The sequence below is a fragment of the Lonchura striata genome, chromosome Z (genome assembly GCF_050655825.1).
Source record: "Lonchura striata isolate lonStrDom1 chromosome Z, ASM5065582v1, whole genome shotgun sequence".
In the NCBI taxonomy this organism is placed as follows: domain Eukaryota; kingdom Metazoa; phylum Chordata; class Aves; order Passeriformes; family Estrildidae; genus Lonchura; species Lonchura striata.
In genome coordinates this window covers 66,843,231-66,859,959 of record NC_140740.1, presented here as the reverse complement: position 1 = coordinate 66,859,959, position 16,729 = coordinate 66,843,231, and the positions used below count along the sequence as shown (strand labels likewise).

Sequence of the window (16,729 nt, the reverse complement as noted above, 5' to 3'; positions counted from 1 at the left end):
CTTATTTAGAAAACAGTGGTTTGATACCAGTCTCTTTGGATTTCTTTTGTAAATTTCTGGTTTTATCTTCAAGTGATTTAGCAAAAACATGGCTAATATAATCAGAAAAGTAACTGTAAAAGCAGTACATTTTACCTGAGAGGTCTGTCCTTCATATATCTGGAGACACCTCTACTCACTTTCTAGGGTCAAAAAGAGGGCAGAGGCAAAAGGAGTAGTTTTCCCTGCTTATTAGTCCCATGGAGCTGCCTCATCCAGTGCCCTGATATTGTTTATCAGTGCAGGTATAAACAGTGCACCAGAGAGCATAAGCTGAAAGAATAGGAACCCATCTGACCAAGCACATTTCTCAATATCTCTGTTACGCTGTCAGACCTATAGGAGAATGTCAGTCTTTCCCAGCTGAGAACCATCCCATGACCAAGCACCACAGGTGTACAGAGCACTGCAGGCCTGTGGAATCATCCTGAACAGTGTCCTGCCAATGCAGTCATCTTCTCTCAGTCAACATCACTTCACACACTATTCCTGCATGTCTGTATTGCCACTAGTAGCTCTTCAGGTCTCCTTTCCTTTTTAATTCACTTCCTTTCATATTTCTCTGTCTCTCATTTTAAACAGATTTTCTCCATATCCATTACTTTGTCCTTTCTTACTACCCTTCACCTGGATATTGACAGCTCATCTGCAGTGTCTAAGAAATGAAAGATTTTCTCTTTAATTTTCTGCATTCTCTTGCACTGTTTCTCCATATTTTTTGTGTGGATGAAAACATAACATAGCTTCTGAAACATTTACTTCTTTATTTGACAGAACTTGGTGTACTGATGTAACAAAAACATGCAAACAGTAAATTTTTGATTTTCCTTTCCTAGTCAGTTATTGGTTTTTAATCTAAGATCAGGCAAGCTGGATGAATGCTACTAATTCCTCAAGCAATGGCAATCTTTCCCTTTTCTGCTTATTTCCTCCAGCAGAAACAATCTAAAATTACTACATGGAACGGAGATTTCCAAGGAGAAAATGCTTTCTTGATTTTAGTTGGCTCATAAGTGAAGTGCGGCATAAAGCCCCAGTGTACAACCATGCAGCCAGCTCTGTAGCTGGTAATGAGACATGACTGGACTTCTCTGCTGTTTATCTGAGCACAACTACTTTGAATGCCAGAGCAGTCTCTCATTCAAGGCAGACTAACTTGAGTGAAGCTTTAGCCAACTATAAATTAATCAAGCTATCATTATAGTGAGAACAAGACCCAAGGTTCATATTAAAAGAAGAAAAAGCCTATGTTTGATTTTATATGTAAGAATGCAGATGTGTACATGTGTTCATGCATACATACTCAGATATATATGTTTAAACTTCAGTCTACTTACATGGATTACTAGTTTTTCTCACTGACAATATTGAGAATACATACATAATATAAAGAACAATAGAATGTTTCTCTCCTTGTGATAATTAAATGGGAGCAGGAAAAGTATTTTGCCATCAAGTGCTACCACCATCTCTCATCCCCTCACAAAAGGATGTATTGTTGACTGATGGGACTCATCCAGGTTTCATCCTTCCTTGGAATGGCCAAAAATAATGACACCCACAGACATATGCAAATTCTTTGGTTGGCATAAGGAAAGAAAGGGAAACTGCAGCTATTTTTTCTCTATGTAGTGTGACAAATTATTATCAAATAATTAATTCAAAAATAAACAATCAGTGTCATAGCACTGAGCAACTTCATCCTAAGCTTTATGTTCTAACAGGGAAGGTGGACTCCAATGCTGACTCTGGGTGCATGTTCAGGTCCAATACCAGTGAACTTCAGAAGTTTCACCTAGTTATGAAGATGAGCTGTGGTGAGCGTGTTACACAACTGTTACTTGGCTCCCAGCTGTAGGAGAGGGAAATATTCTGTGCCATTATAATGCTGTAATTTGTTGTAGAAATATACAGTCTACATTAGACAGAAGTTAAACAGCAAAACTGTATGCAGAAGGTAAGCATATTCTGTATATGTTGTGAGATACTGCCTTTTACCTAATGAAGCTGATCACACCACTGAATAAGACTTAACATTTATATTCACATTATGACATTTCATGCAAGAAAAATATATGTAGCATATATTAATATACTTCATACAGTATAGGCCATACTGGTTTTTTGATTGCCATTTGATTTATGTTAATATGTTAAAGAGCCTTAAATTAGTGTGTGTTTCTGATCTATTCAGTACAGACAATAATGCACTTGATATGTCTATTGTATTCCTCACAGACAATTTGCTGTATCTTTTGATGGTGGTCATTGTAACACTTTGCTGTCTTTATCATTCAAACATAACAAAAGCATTGAGTATTGTTATTTAATAAAATTCATCCTTCCTGAGAGATGGCACTCTGAAATGCATATTACTTATATTATTCTTAAAAATCTGATCTCTACAAAAGGAGAATGTCTGACAAAACTTCTGTAGCAAGATCTTGTATAAAAAGTCAGTAACATCCAAAACCCATATATAAAAGTGGATTTTTTATATTTTTCTCCTAGTTTTTGTACATGGAGACTATAAAATCTCTTTCTCCTTACCTTTTTCAAAGAAAACTCACTGATGAAAAATACCCTTTCCATACAATTCCACAATGACCAGGCATCAACAATGAATGAACAGGTTAAGCCAAGTAGCAGTTCTGATCAAGCTCCCATACACAGTCAGTAAAGGAAGAAACCTTCAGCAATGCCTCCAATTGCTCTAGTCCTTGCACCTCTCCCACTCTATTTCTGCACTGTGCCTTGTACTACACCTTGAGGAGACGAGATACAAGCGTAGCTTTTCACTGTTCTAGCCATGCCAAAAGTTAAAGGGTTAGGACGGGGGAGGAAATAAAGTAATTTCAACTGACTGAAAAATTTCAGTTTGCTGAAACAATTATTCTAACTAGCTTGTTCTCACATTACTTAAAAGCTTACAAATGATGTTTAGCTTTGAAAATTTTTAACCAATCTTTTTATGTCTTCTGATTTAATTGTACTTTTATGAACAGAATGCCTGTTTATGTTCTGCTGCAAATTGGCTAGCACCTAACCATAAAACTGTTTCCTGGTACAATTATAAATATAGTTTTTACATTGATACTGCCTTGCTTTTGAGCAACTTATAAAAGAAGGGTGAGAACCCAACCAGTGCTGGAAACAATTTGTATTAATATACTTTTACTACTGGATCTTTAAAAAGAGGAATTATAGAACAGCAAATAGACTTACTAGCAATAAGAAAAATACATACAATATCAGGAACTACCATGAAAGGCTGAAAACTTTAGCCTAGTTTATAAGATACAGCTGTACACAAACTTTAAGTTATGCAGGGTAATGTTCTGGATGCTGCTAGCTACAGCTTTGTACAGATTCTATCTACAGTCAGAAGTGGTAATGAAAAATTAGTCTCACACTGTTCATAAGTTAAAATACAGTCAGCAGACATACAGTTTGTTTTCTTGTTACTGCATGCATTGAAACCAGAATCTGAAAAATAGTACCAGAAACAGAGTATCTTAAAGACCAGTATGGGTGGCTAGTATTTGCCAAACAGTGACAAAGATTTCAGTAATGCTATCATTGAAACAGTTGAAGTCTGCCTAGAGAAATAGGCTATTTTTGTTATCACACAACATTCTGCAGTCATGTAGCATACCCACAGCTCTGTTTGCATTCTTTTTTCCTCAAAGTTGCAATAATGTTGTAACTGGGACAGGAAACAAACTTGCAAAATCATCTCCTGACTCCATTGAACTTATAGCAGGATTAGGAACTAAAAAGCCAAATGTGCCATTTTCATAAACAAATGAGATTTTTGACATCCTCAAAATTATAGCCAGAACAATCTTCAAATTAAAGCTGTGTTGCTTTAATTTGAAGAAGTGGGCTTAATAGATTCTGAAATCCATTACTAGAATTCAAGAAGTGAGTTGCCCTGAAACCTAGCAAGTAACAGAAAGGGTAAGTAACACATATTAATATTGCTTTCAGTTCCAGAGGGTCTCAGGGTGTACCAAAACTACAGCCAAGATTTAAGAAAAAGTTGAGGGAATTGCTTTCTTAACAGCTATAGGGCTAGTAGATACAAAAAGGGAATTTTCTGATGCCAAAGCAGGTTTCTGGAATTCTAACTGATAACATAAGAGTTTTTAGTAAATTATTTCTCTGTATATGCTTTGAAGTAAAACCATCACATCCACCATTGAACACAACAGCATCTGAATCAGCATGAGAATTGATCACAGCATCATTTTTTCACAGCAGTTTCATAAAAAAGGACAGCCAATTCAAACAAGAATGTAAAAGTAATCCCAAACCAGCAGACAGTTGCAACTACCCACACCCAATTCCAAACCAAAAGGCCAAAAACTCTCTCTTTTGGAAAGCAGAGCTGTATTACCTGTACAGGTCTATGTGTCCCAAGGTAGTACAGCTGGGCACTGACCCCAGAATGTCCCACCCAACCCCTTCCAGCTCCCTGCTGGGAAGAAAAGAATCATCTCTCAATCTCTGACATTACTAGTTCATAGAGCATTTGGGAAAGGGAGAACTTCACAAAAAATCAAGATCTAACCAAACCTAAACCTGTTTTATTTGAAGATCACTATCTGAGAAGACACATCTACAAGCATATGAGAAACAGCAAGCATTTCAGGATATCTACTCCCATGCTGAAAAAGAGGTGAATATTTGTTTATTTAAATACAATTCTGTTTGAATTCCCTATACTGCTACTATGACATCATTGCTTCCACAAGAAAAGCTGCTTACAGTGATGAGGCCATGGAATATCTCTTCTATTCTGATTAATTAGGGGGCTAATTCTCCACCCACAAGAGGGTAACTTGCAATAGAGTAAAATAATGAAACAATCCGTGGTCTGAGACATTCAAAACTCAAAGACATTTGTCTCTTGCCTTTCCAAGAGGGTGCAAAGGTTGAGACCACATTTCTCTTCAGAGTTTTTTTCTGGAAGTATACATTCTAAAACCTAAAACAGAAATATTTCTATCTGAAACAGAAATATACAGGCAAATTTACACACTTCTAAGGGCTTGATTAAAAAAAATATTCTCCCAATGGCTGCTAGGCCATATAAAAGTGCAAGGAAAGACTTTGGGGCTCTATGGCTGGAAGAGAGATTTGCATATTGAGAGATAGGTGAGGCTCCTTGCACGCTTTTTGATAACCCCTTCTTTAATTGAAAACAAAACAAAACAAACTTTATGATTTCACTCAGGTCTTCTTTGGAAGTAGTTCCTAAAATAAAATTTCTGGGGAAAAGAGAAGAGTAAAAATTATTCCAGAACAATGAGGCTGGGACTGGGGTTTCAACTACCTATGCTTTATTCAGATTAAGAATTTTATCTCTAGACAAATTCCCTAACATATCCTGAGTTATTGTGAAGGAAAGAAGGAAACAAATGGGGTGTAATGAAAGGCAAACAGGCAGATAGTTTGTCTAGCTCCTTATCCAGAAGTGTTACCCCATATAAATAATTTAATATTTATTAGCAAACAAGCTCAATCCTGAGTTCTCTGCATCCTGACTGATCTCAGGGAGTCATAAAAATTACGTGAAAATATTTTTTAAACCACCTAAAATTGAACAAATTCCATCAAGAAAAAAAAAAATCCAAACAAATAAAAAAATCTAGTGTTTGCCACTTATTAGGAAACATAGTTCTAGTAACCTCTGAATTAATCTTCTTGGATAAAAGGAAAAATATGAATTCACGCAACTTCCCCCACCAAAGATGTTCATACCTGTCTGCGTCAGGATAGCTGGATTACCTTTGCACTTTCTGAAAAGCTATCTTTTGTATTCCCCATTGCTGGACAAAAATGGCTCCAACATCTAGAAGGCATTCATTAAAAGAGAGACTGGTTGCAAGCTTACAGCAAAATTAATCCCGTCACTGCCCTATCCAGACAGTGTTCATCAATATTGCTATTTCTTACCCTTGTTTTAGTTGCTTAAAAAGTCTGTCTTCAAAGATTTGAGCAACACAGCTACAAGTGGACACAGTTGTGTTAACACGGATGTATAAATGAAATCTGCCAAGCAGCAACCTCAAACCAATGGCAAATAGCAAGAAGCCTTATTAATATCAAGTTGTTGTGGGCAACAGGCAGAAAGGGAAAGAATAACAAAGCAAAATCCAGAAAATTCTCACCTACAAGAACTGGCTAGTAAGGACTGCATCTTTGAAGACCACATTGTTATGGTTGGGGTCAATATCATTAGCTTAATTACAGTTCTACATATTTTTCTCTTTTTTTCTCATCCTCATAATTTTCTTATGCTTAAGAGATTAATTTACTGAAAGATGACATCTGTCTTCAGTACATATCCTGCCACACCACTGCATGTATTTCCAGATGCACTTGTGAAGACTTATTTTTTAGATTTTCTTAAACTGCATAAAAGACCTATAGAACTTGCAGAGAGCAAATAATAATGCAGCATTAGACTGAAACTGCCACACTAGGTTACCTTTGACAGACTGCTTCAGCTGTAGCTCAGAACATTATGAGCACAAAGAAGCGAGATACACCTAAACTACTTCAGTTGCATTTGGGTTTTGGTGGCTTGCTGATGTTTGTTTTTTGTCTGCAAAAATATGGGTATTTTCAAACTTCTAATCAGGTGTGTCTCTATCTGTTCAGACACCCTCACCGGGGCCTTTGTCACGTCCAGTCTGTCTTTTAAATAATGTAAACTTCTAATAGTTAGGACTGTGCTAGCACAGAACAAACTTAAATATCAGGAACTTGAAGGCTGATGCAGACAATAGTAGTGTTCAGATTTTTCTCCTCTCTCAGTTCAATTTTGCTCATCTGTCTCTCTGGAACTTATTTAATAGTACTTGTAGAGAAGCAAAATTTACAACCCAGCCCTCTGAAAAACAAGATTCAACCTTCATAAAAATATGCTAATACAAATATATATTTTAAAATATATTTTATAAAATATATAATTCAAAGTTATTGAAAAATAAAACTCAGAGGAGGATACTCCTGGATGTAGCTATGAAAGCCACTTTCACCACAAGCTATATCACAGGTCTTATCACTGCACTGGGCTATCAAAATATTCAATGTATTTTTAGGAACATATTGTAAAGAATTTCAACAAATGCTCTTCATATTCTTTTGCTTGGCAAGTGACTCTACCCTCTCTCCAACTTGTTGTTAGGACAGCAAATTACCAGACACCCTGAAGAATGCAACAGTCTCGCCAAACCTAGAAAAAAACCACTCTTAACACCAGCAGCTTTGCCAGCTACCACTCAGTTTCCAGCATCCTCTTCTTTGGCAGTATCTTTGTGAAAGTGGTGGCATCCAAAAGCTAACAGCAACATTTCCTGCCAACATCCTGGCTCCTTGACATACAGGCACTAGAACAAAACATGACAGAAGAACAACCCTCCTGGCACTACCAGTCCACATACTCCTGACCTGGAACTGAGAGTGGATATGCCCCAGGCTTCTGACAGAAGTAACTGTCTGGCTCTAATAATAAGAACTGTAAGTTTAGTAAGAATAGGACAGTAGTGCTTTTTCCAGAGAAGCTGAATGGCATGCAATTCCTTCTCATTCTCCTGCACAGCTTCAGAAGTCCTGTACTCTGCTGTCCCACAAACCACAGCACTTTGACCTTGCCAGTTTAACTCCAAAGCAGTATTACACAGGGAAGCTGAACAAAGCTAGAAGGTCATCCTCCAAGGGATGGCATTCAATTATCCTCCTGTCTCTGCTTAAATGAAGGGTTTCAAGGGAACCAAGGCACAGCTTCTATTTTCTGTCCCAGCTTGGCTGTAGACAAAGGGATAATACTGGCTTCAGTGACTCCAAATCACGAGAAAGTGTTATGCTCATATTTAAAGCAGAAAGTTTCATGATGTTTCAGATTTATGTTTTCTATGTCACTTCACCTTCTGAAACAGTGAAGTTTGTCAAACATTACATCTTGACCTACAAGTCTGACCACAAGAAAGCCTATGCAGCTTGTCTGCTGCCTTCCCAAGGCTCTGTTACTGGCAGCAAGATTACTCCTTACTGGAGTTAAGACTGGACTCACTACAGGGTGTGATCCTCAATAGTAAAATACATACTGCTACCTCTCTTCTCCTAATGCTAAATGGTACTTCAAAAGCAGAATTTTAAAACATGTTGAAAGAGAGTTGACCCTGCATTCAGCTTCCCAAACCCAGAAGCTGCAAAAAAATCCTTCAAAATTACAAGGGGTAAGGTAATGAATTTGGCTTTTCTTCCACTTACAGGGATGTTCTAAAAGCAAATAAATTTTCTATGGTTAAATGGTCTAAATTTCAAAAACAGTAATTATCCATAGAGAAATTTTTCGTATTTATTTATGAGAAAATTTGCTCCTTTGGGAGCAAATGCTTATTTGCTATTCTACATAATGTAGGCATGTATTTAATAGAAAAATAAAATTTCACTCTCAAAATTCCACAGAGTTTGGAAAGAAACAGCATTAAAGTCTCCAGTCAAAACTGATAATAAGCCTGCATGATCCCTTTAAGGAAAAAATAAAAAACCACTTGCATTAGAGCTTAGAATGATTTTATTTGACTTGTCTGCCCTCTTACCTGTAAAATACATCTGCTGTCTTCAAGTTTATGTAGCTGGGGTATATATTACAGGAATATGACTTTTTGTATCACAATCTTTGATGGTTCTCCCACTTTTTGATGTTTACACACAATAGACATGACATATTTCACAAATAGAGAATACTTTGATGATATGCCTACTACAAAACTGTACAACCACAAAGCAGACTGTTTATCCTAATGTTGTAACAGATCTAGAAAATATCCATGTATATGTTAACAGCCCAGCAACACAAAATTATGTCCTGGTCAGAATATAGATAGTTTCTGAATCATAAGATCAAAGTTCCAGCTTGTTTCAGATACACACATTTTCTGAGAGCTAAAATGAGAAGATATGATGTTATGATAGTGGGTAGTGTCACTCCTTGGTCATTACAAAGTGATAGTGTGTCTGTCACAATTGTTTGTCTTAGTCTGATAAAATTCATAACATGGCAAAGGTTTACAAGATTGCCTAGTACAACCCAATTGATTAGAAGGATAGTCTCATGAAAATTCAATAAACCTTTTGTCTAAACAGACTGGAATGGCAAAGCTTGGGTTTGATTTTCTCTTGTGTTTTTATTATAAAAGAATCCTTGAAAGGAACATTTACACTAACATCCCTCTCAAATGAATATCAAGTGTCACTAGCCATGATGCATTAACACGTTCAAAGACTGCTCTGAGCTGATGCAAAAAAATTATTTCAAATTAACACATTTTTAATTTATAAAGTAAAAATGAAAAGTAAAAAAGCTGGTAGCTGTCACAGAGTTTAAACATGGGTCAATTTTCTTTTGCCTGAGATTAAAGAAAACTGGTAGCATTGGAAGACTTTAATAAAGATAAAGTTATTTGGGATCTTGTTTCGTTGCTCCCACTTCCTTACCCATCCCCACTTAGAAAATTCTAAAAATGGTGAGATAAAAGAAACAGTCCTTAGATAAAATTGATGTTGACAAAACAGCAATTAAGGCACTGCTAGTTTAGAGGAACTAAAGAGTCACAATTTATCCTGATTATACTTACCAGTGCAAGATAGATTGCATACCATTTAAACTCTCTTTATTATTATCAGTAGTATAATTGTTCTCAAATAATGTTAGATGCACATGTTCTGGAACTTATATTTACCTGGTGGATTCTTGGCAGGATCATTGTGGCTTGGACTTCCTGGTTGTCCAGAATCTATAAAGAAATTAAAGAAAAGTTTTAATAATTTGTTTTGCAAGTATTTCACAATCTTTTAATGCCCTCTACTAACTACTAAACTAATGCTTTACTTCATTCTTTAAAGGTCATTTCCTTGATGTTCTATATGAATTATATGCAGTATTGAACAAACACTCTACCTGCAGCCTATTTTATGCAGAAAAATTGTGAAAATGCAATGATCTTAATAAGAAGAACATGTAGATCACTGAATAATAACAAGAGAGTCTTTCAGTTAAATTCTGAAATTGCAAACACATTTAGAAGGGTACCTTTTCATTCCCTTTCCCTCCATCCCCCAAATATAATATTTCACAATGAGTAAAGCAGAGGTAACTTCTTCTCAGGCAATGACCAGAAAGACACACTGGATCAGGCAATAGTGGTGCTTGCAGTGATGAGGCCTGTTGCTTGAGCTTTTCCTTAAAGCACAAAGGCTTACATTGCTTCCACAGACTCATGACTGCAATGAGGATACGACAGTCTGCTTAAATACAATATGGTCTTTGTGTTCTTAGCCTGTGAGAATTTCTGTTGTGAAATTAAGATTATGTAACGCAAAAACTAACAAAACTCAAACAGTGTAGACTTCAAACTGTTTTCTTTTGCACCTACATGCACCCACATGCACCATACATGAACCTACTGAATCAAAAGGAGAATGTAATTTTATGTCAATACACTAAATAATAAATTATATCCTTATTAATAAAAACAGTTTATTTTAAAAACACCTACTTTTCACTGTATTCCCACATCAATAATACAACAAAACCCTGCTCCAATGATAGAAATTAACAAAGATATAAAAAAAATAATGCAGAGAGGAATAAATTAAGTATCACCATTTTTTTCCCACATACAGGATGTTTTGGAGCTGTTTTAGAGTCTGAATAAAAATATCCATTTTCTCAAATGTAGTAGTGTTATTAATAGCATAAGACCACCAAAAGATTTTATCATAGCACCATAGAAACCGCTATCACCAAATGAATTCCAGATGGATGTAAAGCTGTTAAATGCATTGCTGCTTACAATGCCCAAATTAAAGGATTAAAAATGTAGAAAGAAAAAAAGTTTATATCAACAAATATTTTTCCTGCAATTACTATTACTTGTTCTTACAGCTGATGTAGCCCTCATCATACAATGAGAGATTCCCTCTACCTGCTACAAGAAGTTCATTGAATTTTGCTGCCACCCGTTATGCAGCTTCATAAACATTGCTTGACTCATTTGTCTATCAAACACTTTAAGGTAACACAAGATTGATTCTATAGCAAATTTTAACTGAGTTGGAAATCCTTTTCACAGCTCAGGTTCAACTAAATTTATCTGAATGGCAGGCATCGCAAAATATACACATCTGGCTAGCTACTTGACTACTGGAATTCTAAGGCACATGTGAAACTCAGTTCCAAAGGTGTTAAAAAACACAACTAACTTTCCCAATATTGGATTAAATCATTATTGTACACAATAAAATGCACAATGAACAGGGAATTTCCCATGAAATTTCATCTATCTTCTTCAGCTTTGGGCAGGAAAAAGGAAGGGCAGGACTATGAGCTCGATTCTGCCCTTACCATGTTTTGGCACCTGAGTACTCTTAGAAGTCCCTAAGAGTAAAGCCCCTAAGTCCCTAATGTACAGCCAGTATACATTCAGTACATCTGCTTCTTTGCATTATATGATACTTCTCTTAAAATAATTAAATCAAGTTAATTTGAAAACCTAATCAGCTACAAGAAATTCTAAGAGTCCAATATTTCTCCACATATGGACCAATTTGTGGAGAATCATCCTTTTTCCTGTGTGAATTAGATATTCTTCTAATAGATATTCTTTGTGTCTGCAAACAACACATACCACTATTTAAATTCAAATTATACCACAGCAATGGTCTAAGTGTAAAACTACTGCAGATGTGGGGCTAAATGAACTGACAATTTGGTAGTAGATAAACCAAATAAAGCTTGAACAACATAGCTTCAGGATCACAGAGATTTGAAACTGAATTAATGAGACCTATCAGAAAAATAACTTTTGAAGTTTTCTTCTGTTAAAATTCACTTAAAAGAAGCACAAAGTGAAGTAATTTTTCCGATCTTGCACAGCAATTTACCTTTACTTCTAGATTCTGGATTCAGGATTTAAAGATTAATGGCAGTTTGAATAATTGTTATTATAGTAAGAAATTTAGCAAATAATTTCCTAATTATAGAGATAAGCAGTTGGCTATTATAATTTTCCAGTCAGACTTAGCTTTGGGTTTAGGTAACTACTCAGTCACCATGGCTTTTATGTATTGATTCTCAATCTATGTTTTTTGAGATTTCAAAGCGATTTTGAGAAAGCAAGGGATTACTGAAGAAGAATATGAGAAGAAACTTATCTAAGCCTTCACTAAATGCAGTTGAAAAATCAAGGTCTTTTATTCTGTATGAGAGCATCAGGCTATGGAACTGCACTTAAAACAGAGAGCCATCTGATCTTCAAGATGAAAGACAGACTTGAGATGGTCTGTGATGATTCAATTCTCTTACCAATGTCAGTAATTACTAAGTACTGCTCTGTTTTGATTGGATGCAAATAGTTTTGCAAAGTACAAAAGAATCATTGTCATTATAGGATTGAATTATATTAATAACTTCATATAAACGGAACACTGAATGAACAGATACATTGGAGCAATGCTCTTCTAAAAGAGGGAGTAAGAGGCATTTTTGGGAAGCCATAGAAGCTACAGAAGTAAAAGACTTGTTAATACACTTTAAATCTTTCTTTGTTGTCTGTACAAGACCACTAATTAACAACATGAGCCCTTTCTTCCAGGAAGGGGAGATGGAGAAAGATATAAAAAAAATTCATTGTCTGTCTAGCTGGATTTCCATTCAATTGTCCTAGCAAATAACCAAAAAAAAACCAAAAAAAACCCAAACAACCAAAAGCAGAAGAAATCAAACCACCAAAAGAAAACCCAAGTAATTTCATAAGCTAGAAGTTGGATGAAAAGATACACAAGAAACAAATCAAATGTTACACAATGAAACTGAACTTTTCATAATTTCCATTTAGGTAGCTCCCAGCTGTAAGTTCCCTTAGTTTTGTTTTTGCTATTGTTGTAGCGGTTGATAGGAGCAAAAGGTCTCTTACACACACCATTTCCAAAAAATGGATTTCATGTGTACCTCACAGCTACAGTAGCACATCTTCCACTCTGCTCTTCTTGATGCTGACTGATAAAACTTATTTTTGATAAGTTATTGCCCAATGGATGAACAATTTATATGAAACGGGTTCAAGCCAGACTTTACTTTTAACAGATCATGTAACCCTGATGCACTATATGTATAACTTACCATGATTTAGTATGGCTTTCTCCAAATATTCAAACCCTATATCAAATTACTCTCGCTTCTGTATGACAGGATGAGACAAGATGCTGACATATATTTAATACTTAATATTTTTCCTATGTTTTCATTTCCAGAGGTTTATCACAATGAGCATCTGTGAGTGCAGGTAACTCTTAGAGCAGACAGAGTTAAGACAGACAGCTGAGGCCTGCTTCAAATGAGTAAATAAACTTCCATTTTCCCCATGGCACACTAGGAAAAATCTTGGCTTCATAAGGGAGAGGAAAATTTAAACATCTGTATCTATAAAAACCATATAGCAAAGGATGAGATGCTTTCTCCCTTTGAACCACATGGTCTTTGACAAGTAGGAAGGACACCCATGCCAGCAAAGCCAAGCAAGTCACATTGTGATTCACCAGCTTCCTGAAGGATCTTTAGTACTGCTCACCTCAGTAACCTAACCTTTCACTTTTCAGCTGATATGATACTCTCTTTAAAAAGTAAGCTGTTATACCTTCCTGATGCCCCATCTTGTACAAGAAATTTTGGTTTTAAGGCTCTCTGTTAGAGCATAATATCAAAGGCATTGAAAATAAGTAGAAGCAGAATCTGTTAAAATCTAAAAATATTTTCTAAAGCCATATCTTAGGGAAATAAGTAGATTGCCCACAGGCATCACGCTAATGAAATGAACTTTTTTGGTTGTTTCAGTGAACACATTTCTATTTGCCACAGGCTATGAAGACAGCCTTTAATCAGCCTCAGCTGATCTCAGCTGATAGACACTAATTTAATCATTCACTAACAGGTAAATACATCTTGCTCTTTGATAGCCTCTGATTTTGGTACGAGGGATAAGGGACCATAGAGATGTGGCCATCATCAAACCATGTATGATGTTGCTCAAACTTTCACATTCATATGCAGTACTTGATTGCTGACAGTCACTACCATGAACAAGAATCAGAACTACCTTCCAGACTGTCAGGATTACTTTACCATCTGATATCACTTGATGCAAATGGTTGTACCCCTGAAAATCACAAGATCACAGGTTACCATAGTGTCATAGACTTTGGGATGTCTTCCATCTCAGCCCATCTAATCAGTTATTGATCTCTCAAAGACTCTCAGAACATCCATAGCAAAGAAAAGTAAGACATCTTCCTCTTCTCCAAAGCAAATAACATGAGCCGCAGAAATCCATAAAACAAAAGATAAATAATTTTATCCCTGTACTTTAAATCATCACTTTGACTTCTTATTACTCTAATTTTACTACATAACTACCTTTTACTTCCTACACTATTTTACCTTGACAAAGAAACTCATTGGTTTGACAAACTTTCCAAACAATTGTAACAATTGTATTTTGCAAAAGCAATGTTGTTCTTTGTGTAGTCTTTCTCTATCTGACAATAGAGACCATCTGTACCATCTTAATAGCATTATTCACACCCACTCTTGTGATAGGACAGCTAAAAGTGGTTTAATGCATTATCTACTGAAAAGTGGATAATATCCACTGAAAGGCTGTTATAAACATGGAAATGCTAGTGTCACTGTTGTTTTCGTAAGTGTGTTAGCTTGATGGGGGATTTATTTTCCACATCTTCATAGATGTGATATTCACTTAATTCAAATACTTAAGAAAATTTTAGCTCTCTGAGGTCCTCTGATAAAATGTTCACTGCCACCAATTTGTTTGGTGAACACAAGCCCTGTGAGGAGTTCTGAGGGACCTGACATTGTTTACCCTGGAGAAAAGAAGGCTGAACATTATTGCCCTCTACAGGGAGTTGTAACCAGGTGGGGTTACAAGCGGAAACAGCCTCAAGTTGCATTAAGGGCAGTTTTGTTTTGACAGTAGGAAAAAATTCTTCACCACAAGGCGTTGCTACCATGCTGGCATGGTAGTGTGGAGGAAGGGTTTTAGAAAGGCCTTGGGAATGAGAAACTGAGGAAAAGATACACTTATGTATGCCCCATTACTTCGGGAAAGTTTCGCTTCAGCATCTTTATGTAAACCCCCTTCTCCCCACCCCTGAGCAGTTCCCATTGGACCTGGCCCCTGGGGTGGTTCTGATGTGCCTTAGCTAAACACTGTCTCTATTGTTTAGACCTTATCTCTTAATTTTGCTGTATAAAACTGTATCTGGGCAATAGCCCGGGGTCTTTGGTCCCTGCTACGGTTCAGGCAATACAATCTATCTGGACAAGCATACCATTGGTCTCTCTTGGTCTCTTTATCCCGAATCCTAGCGGCGACTGAGGCAGCGCCGCAGCTCGGACCGTGCCAACCCAGCCGCTGCCTGGTGAGCCCAGGGCAGCGGGACCGCGGAAAACCCCGGCCCCGGAGGGGACAGCTAGCCGGAGGGTCCCGGGGGGCCGGGGAGGGACGGGGGACAGCGGCGAGTGACCCCCGAAAGCTGCACAAGGTAGCCAGCCATTGGAAACAGCCACCCAGGGAAGTCAGGAAGTCACCTTCCTTGGAGGCATTTCACAGACCTATAGATGTGACAGTTAGGAACATAGTTTAATGATGGACTTGTCAATATTAGGTTTACAGTTGGACTTCAAGATTTTAAAGGTCTCTTTCAACCTAAAGGATTCCATGATTATATGTCCCTGAAGAAATAATGGTATGCAGCACAGTTCACAGAAGGAGGAAGCAGCATCTTAAAAAGCAAGTAGGGCTTCACTATGAGAAAAACATGTGTGCCCTTGCATCTTTCCCAAGAGTATATACTAGCTAGCAATATGCGTTCATGACACCCAGGCTGGAAACATTCACAAGACTGAATCAGTGACTTCTTTTAAAAATGTTGTTCTGCTCCGCTTATTCTCCAAGAACTTCCTCTGTGTTTCCAAGACAGCTCTCCTATTGCACTGGGTAACTACACAAAGGGCTAGTCCAATATGTTCTTATGGTGGTTCATATTCATATAACTTGTGGTAGATGAGCAGCTTAGAGAAGTTACCCAGGAGGCATGGTTGGGACCACTCAGGAGACCAGTGCAACAGCAGGAGCTACCCAAAAGGCTGGATGTGGTGAACCTTTGCAGCCAGCCGTCATCAGCACCCATGTGTTACACCACGAGCTGTAAGAGCGACTTTAAGGTTCTTTAAGGTTCTTTAAGTCTAAAGAGTGCTGCTGTCTAACCTTCACCTACCTGAAAAAGGCAGCAAAGAACTGAGCTGACTGCTCATCCCAGAAAGCTAAGCTGTGTGTTGGTGTTGGTACCCAGGCTTTAGCCCAAGCAGGCAAGTAACTTCACAAAGCCTTCAGGTCTCAGACCATGGAGGCACTTCTGCTGGGACCTGGTCAGGATAGCCAGCAGAAGTTAGGCTGGCTATGAAGTTTTCATTTCAGTTTAAAATTATCTGCTTGGGACTGGGGACACAGCAAGAGCTATTAAGCCATCAGCTGACCCATTTCACCACATGCCTCCATGCCCTCCCACCCCAGAGAAGCTCACCTATGGCTGGGTG

At 37.2% G+C, this 16,729-nt stretch overlaps 1 protein-coding gene across 13 annotated transcripts in view; it reads right to left on the bottom strand.

The window, feature by feature from the left end:
• NFIB (nuclear factor I B) overlaps positions 1 to 16,729 on the bottom strand; it is a 169,314-nt gene that overhangs the window by 60,705 nt on the left and 91,880 nt on the right. For all 13 annotated transcript variants that reach the window (XM_021525544.3, XM_085566005.1, XM_085566009.1 and 10 more), the window contains one exon: positions 9,798 to 9,851. In XM_021525544.3, coding sequence (XP_021381219.1) covers positions 9,798 to 9,851 — 54 coding nt within the window. The remainder of the gene's footprint in view (positions 1 to 9,797; positions 9,852 to 16,729) is intronic.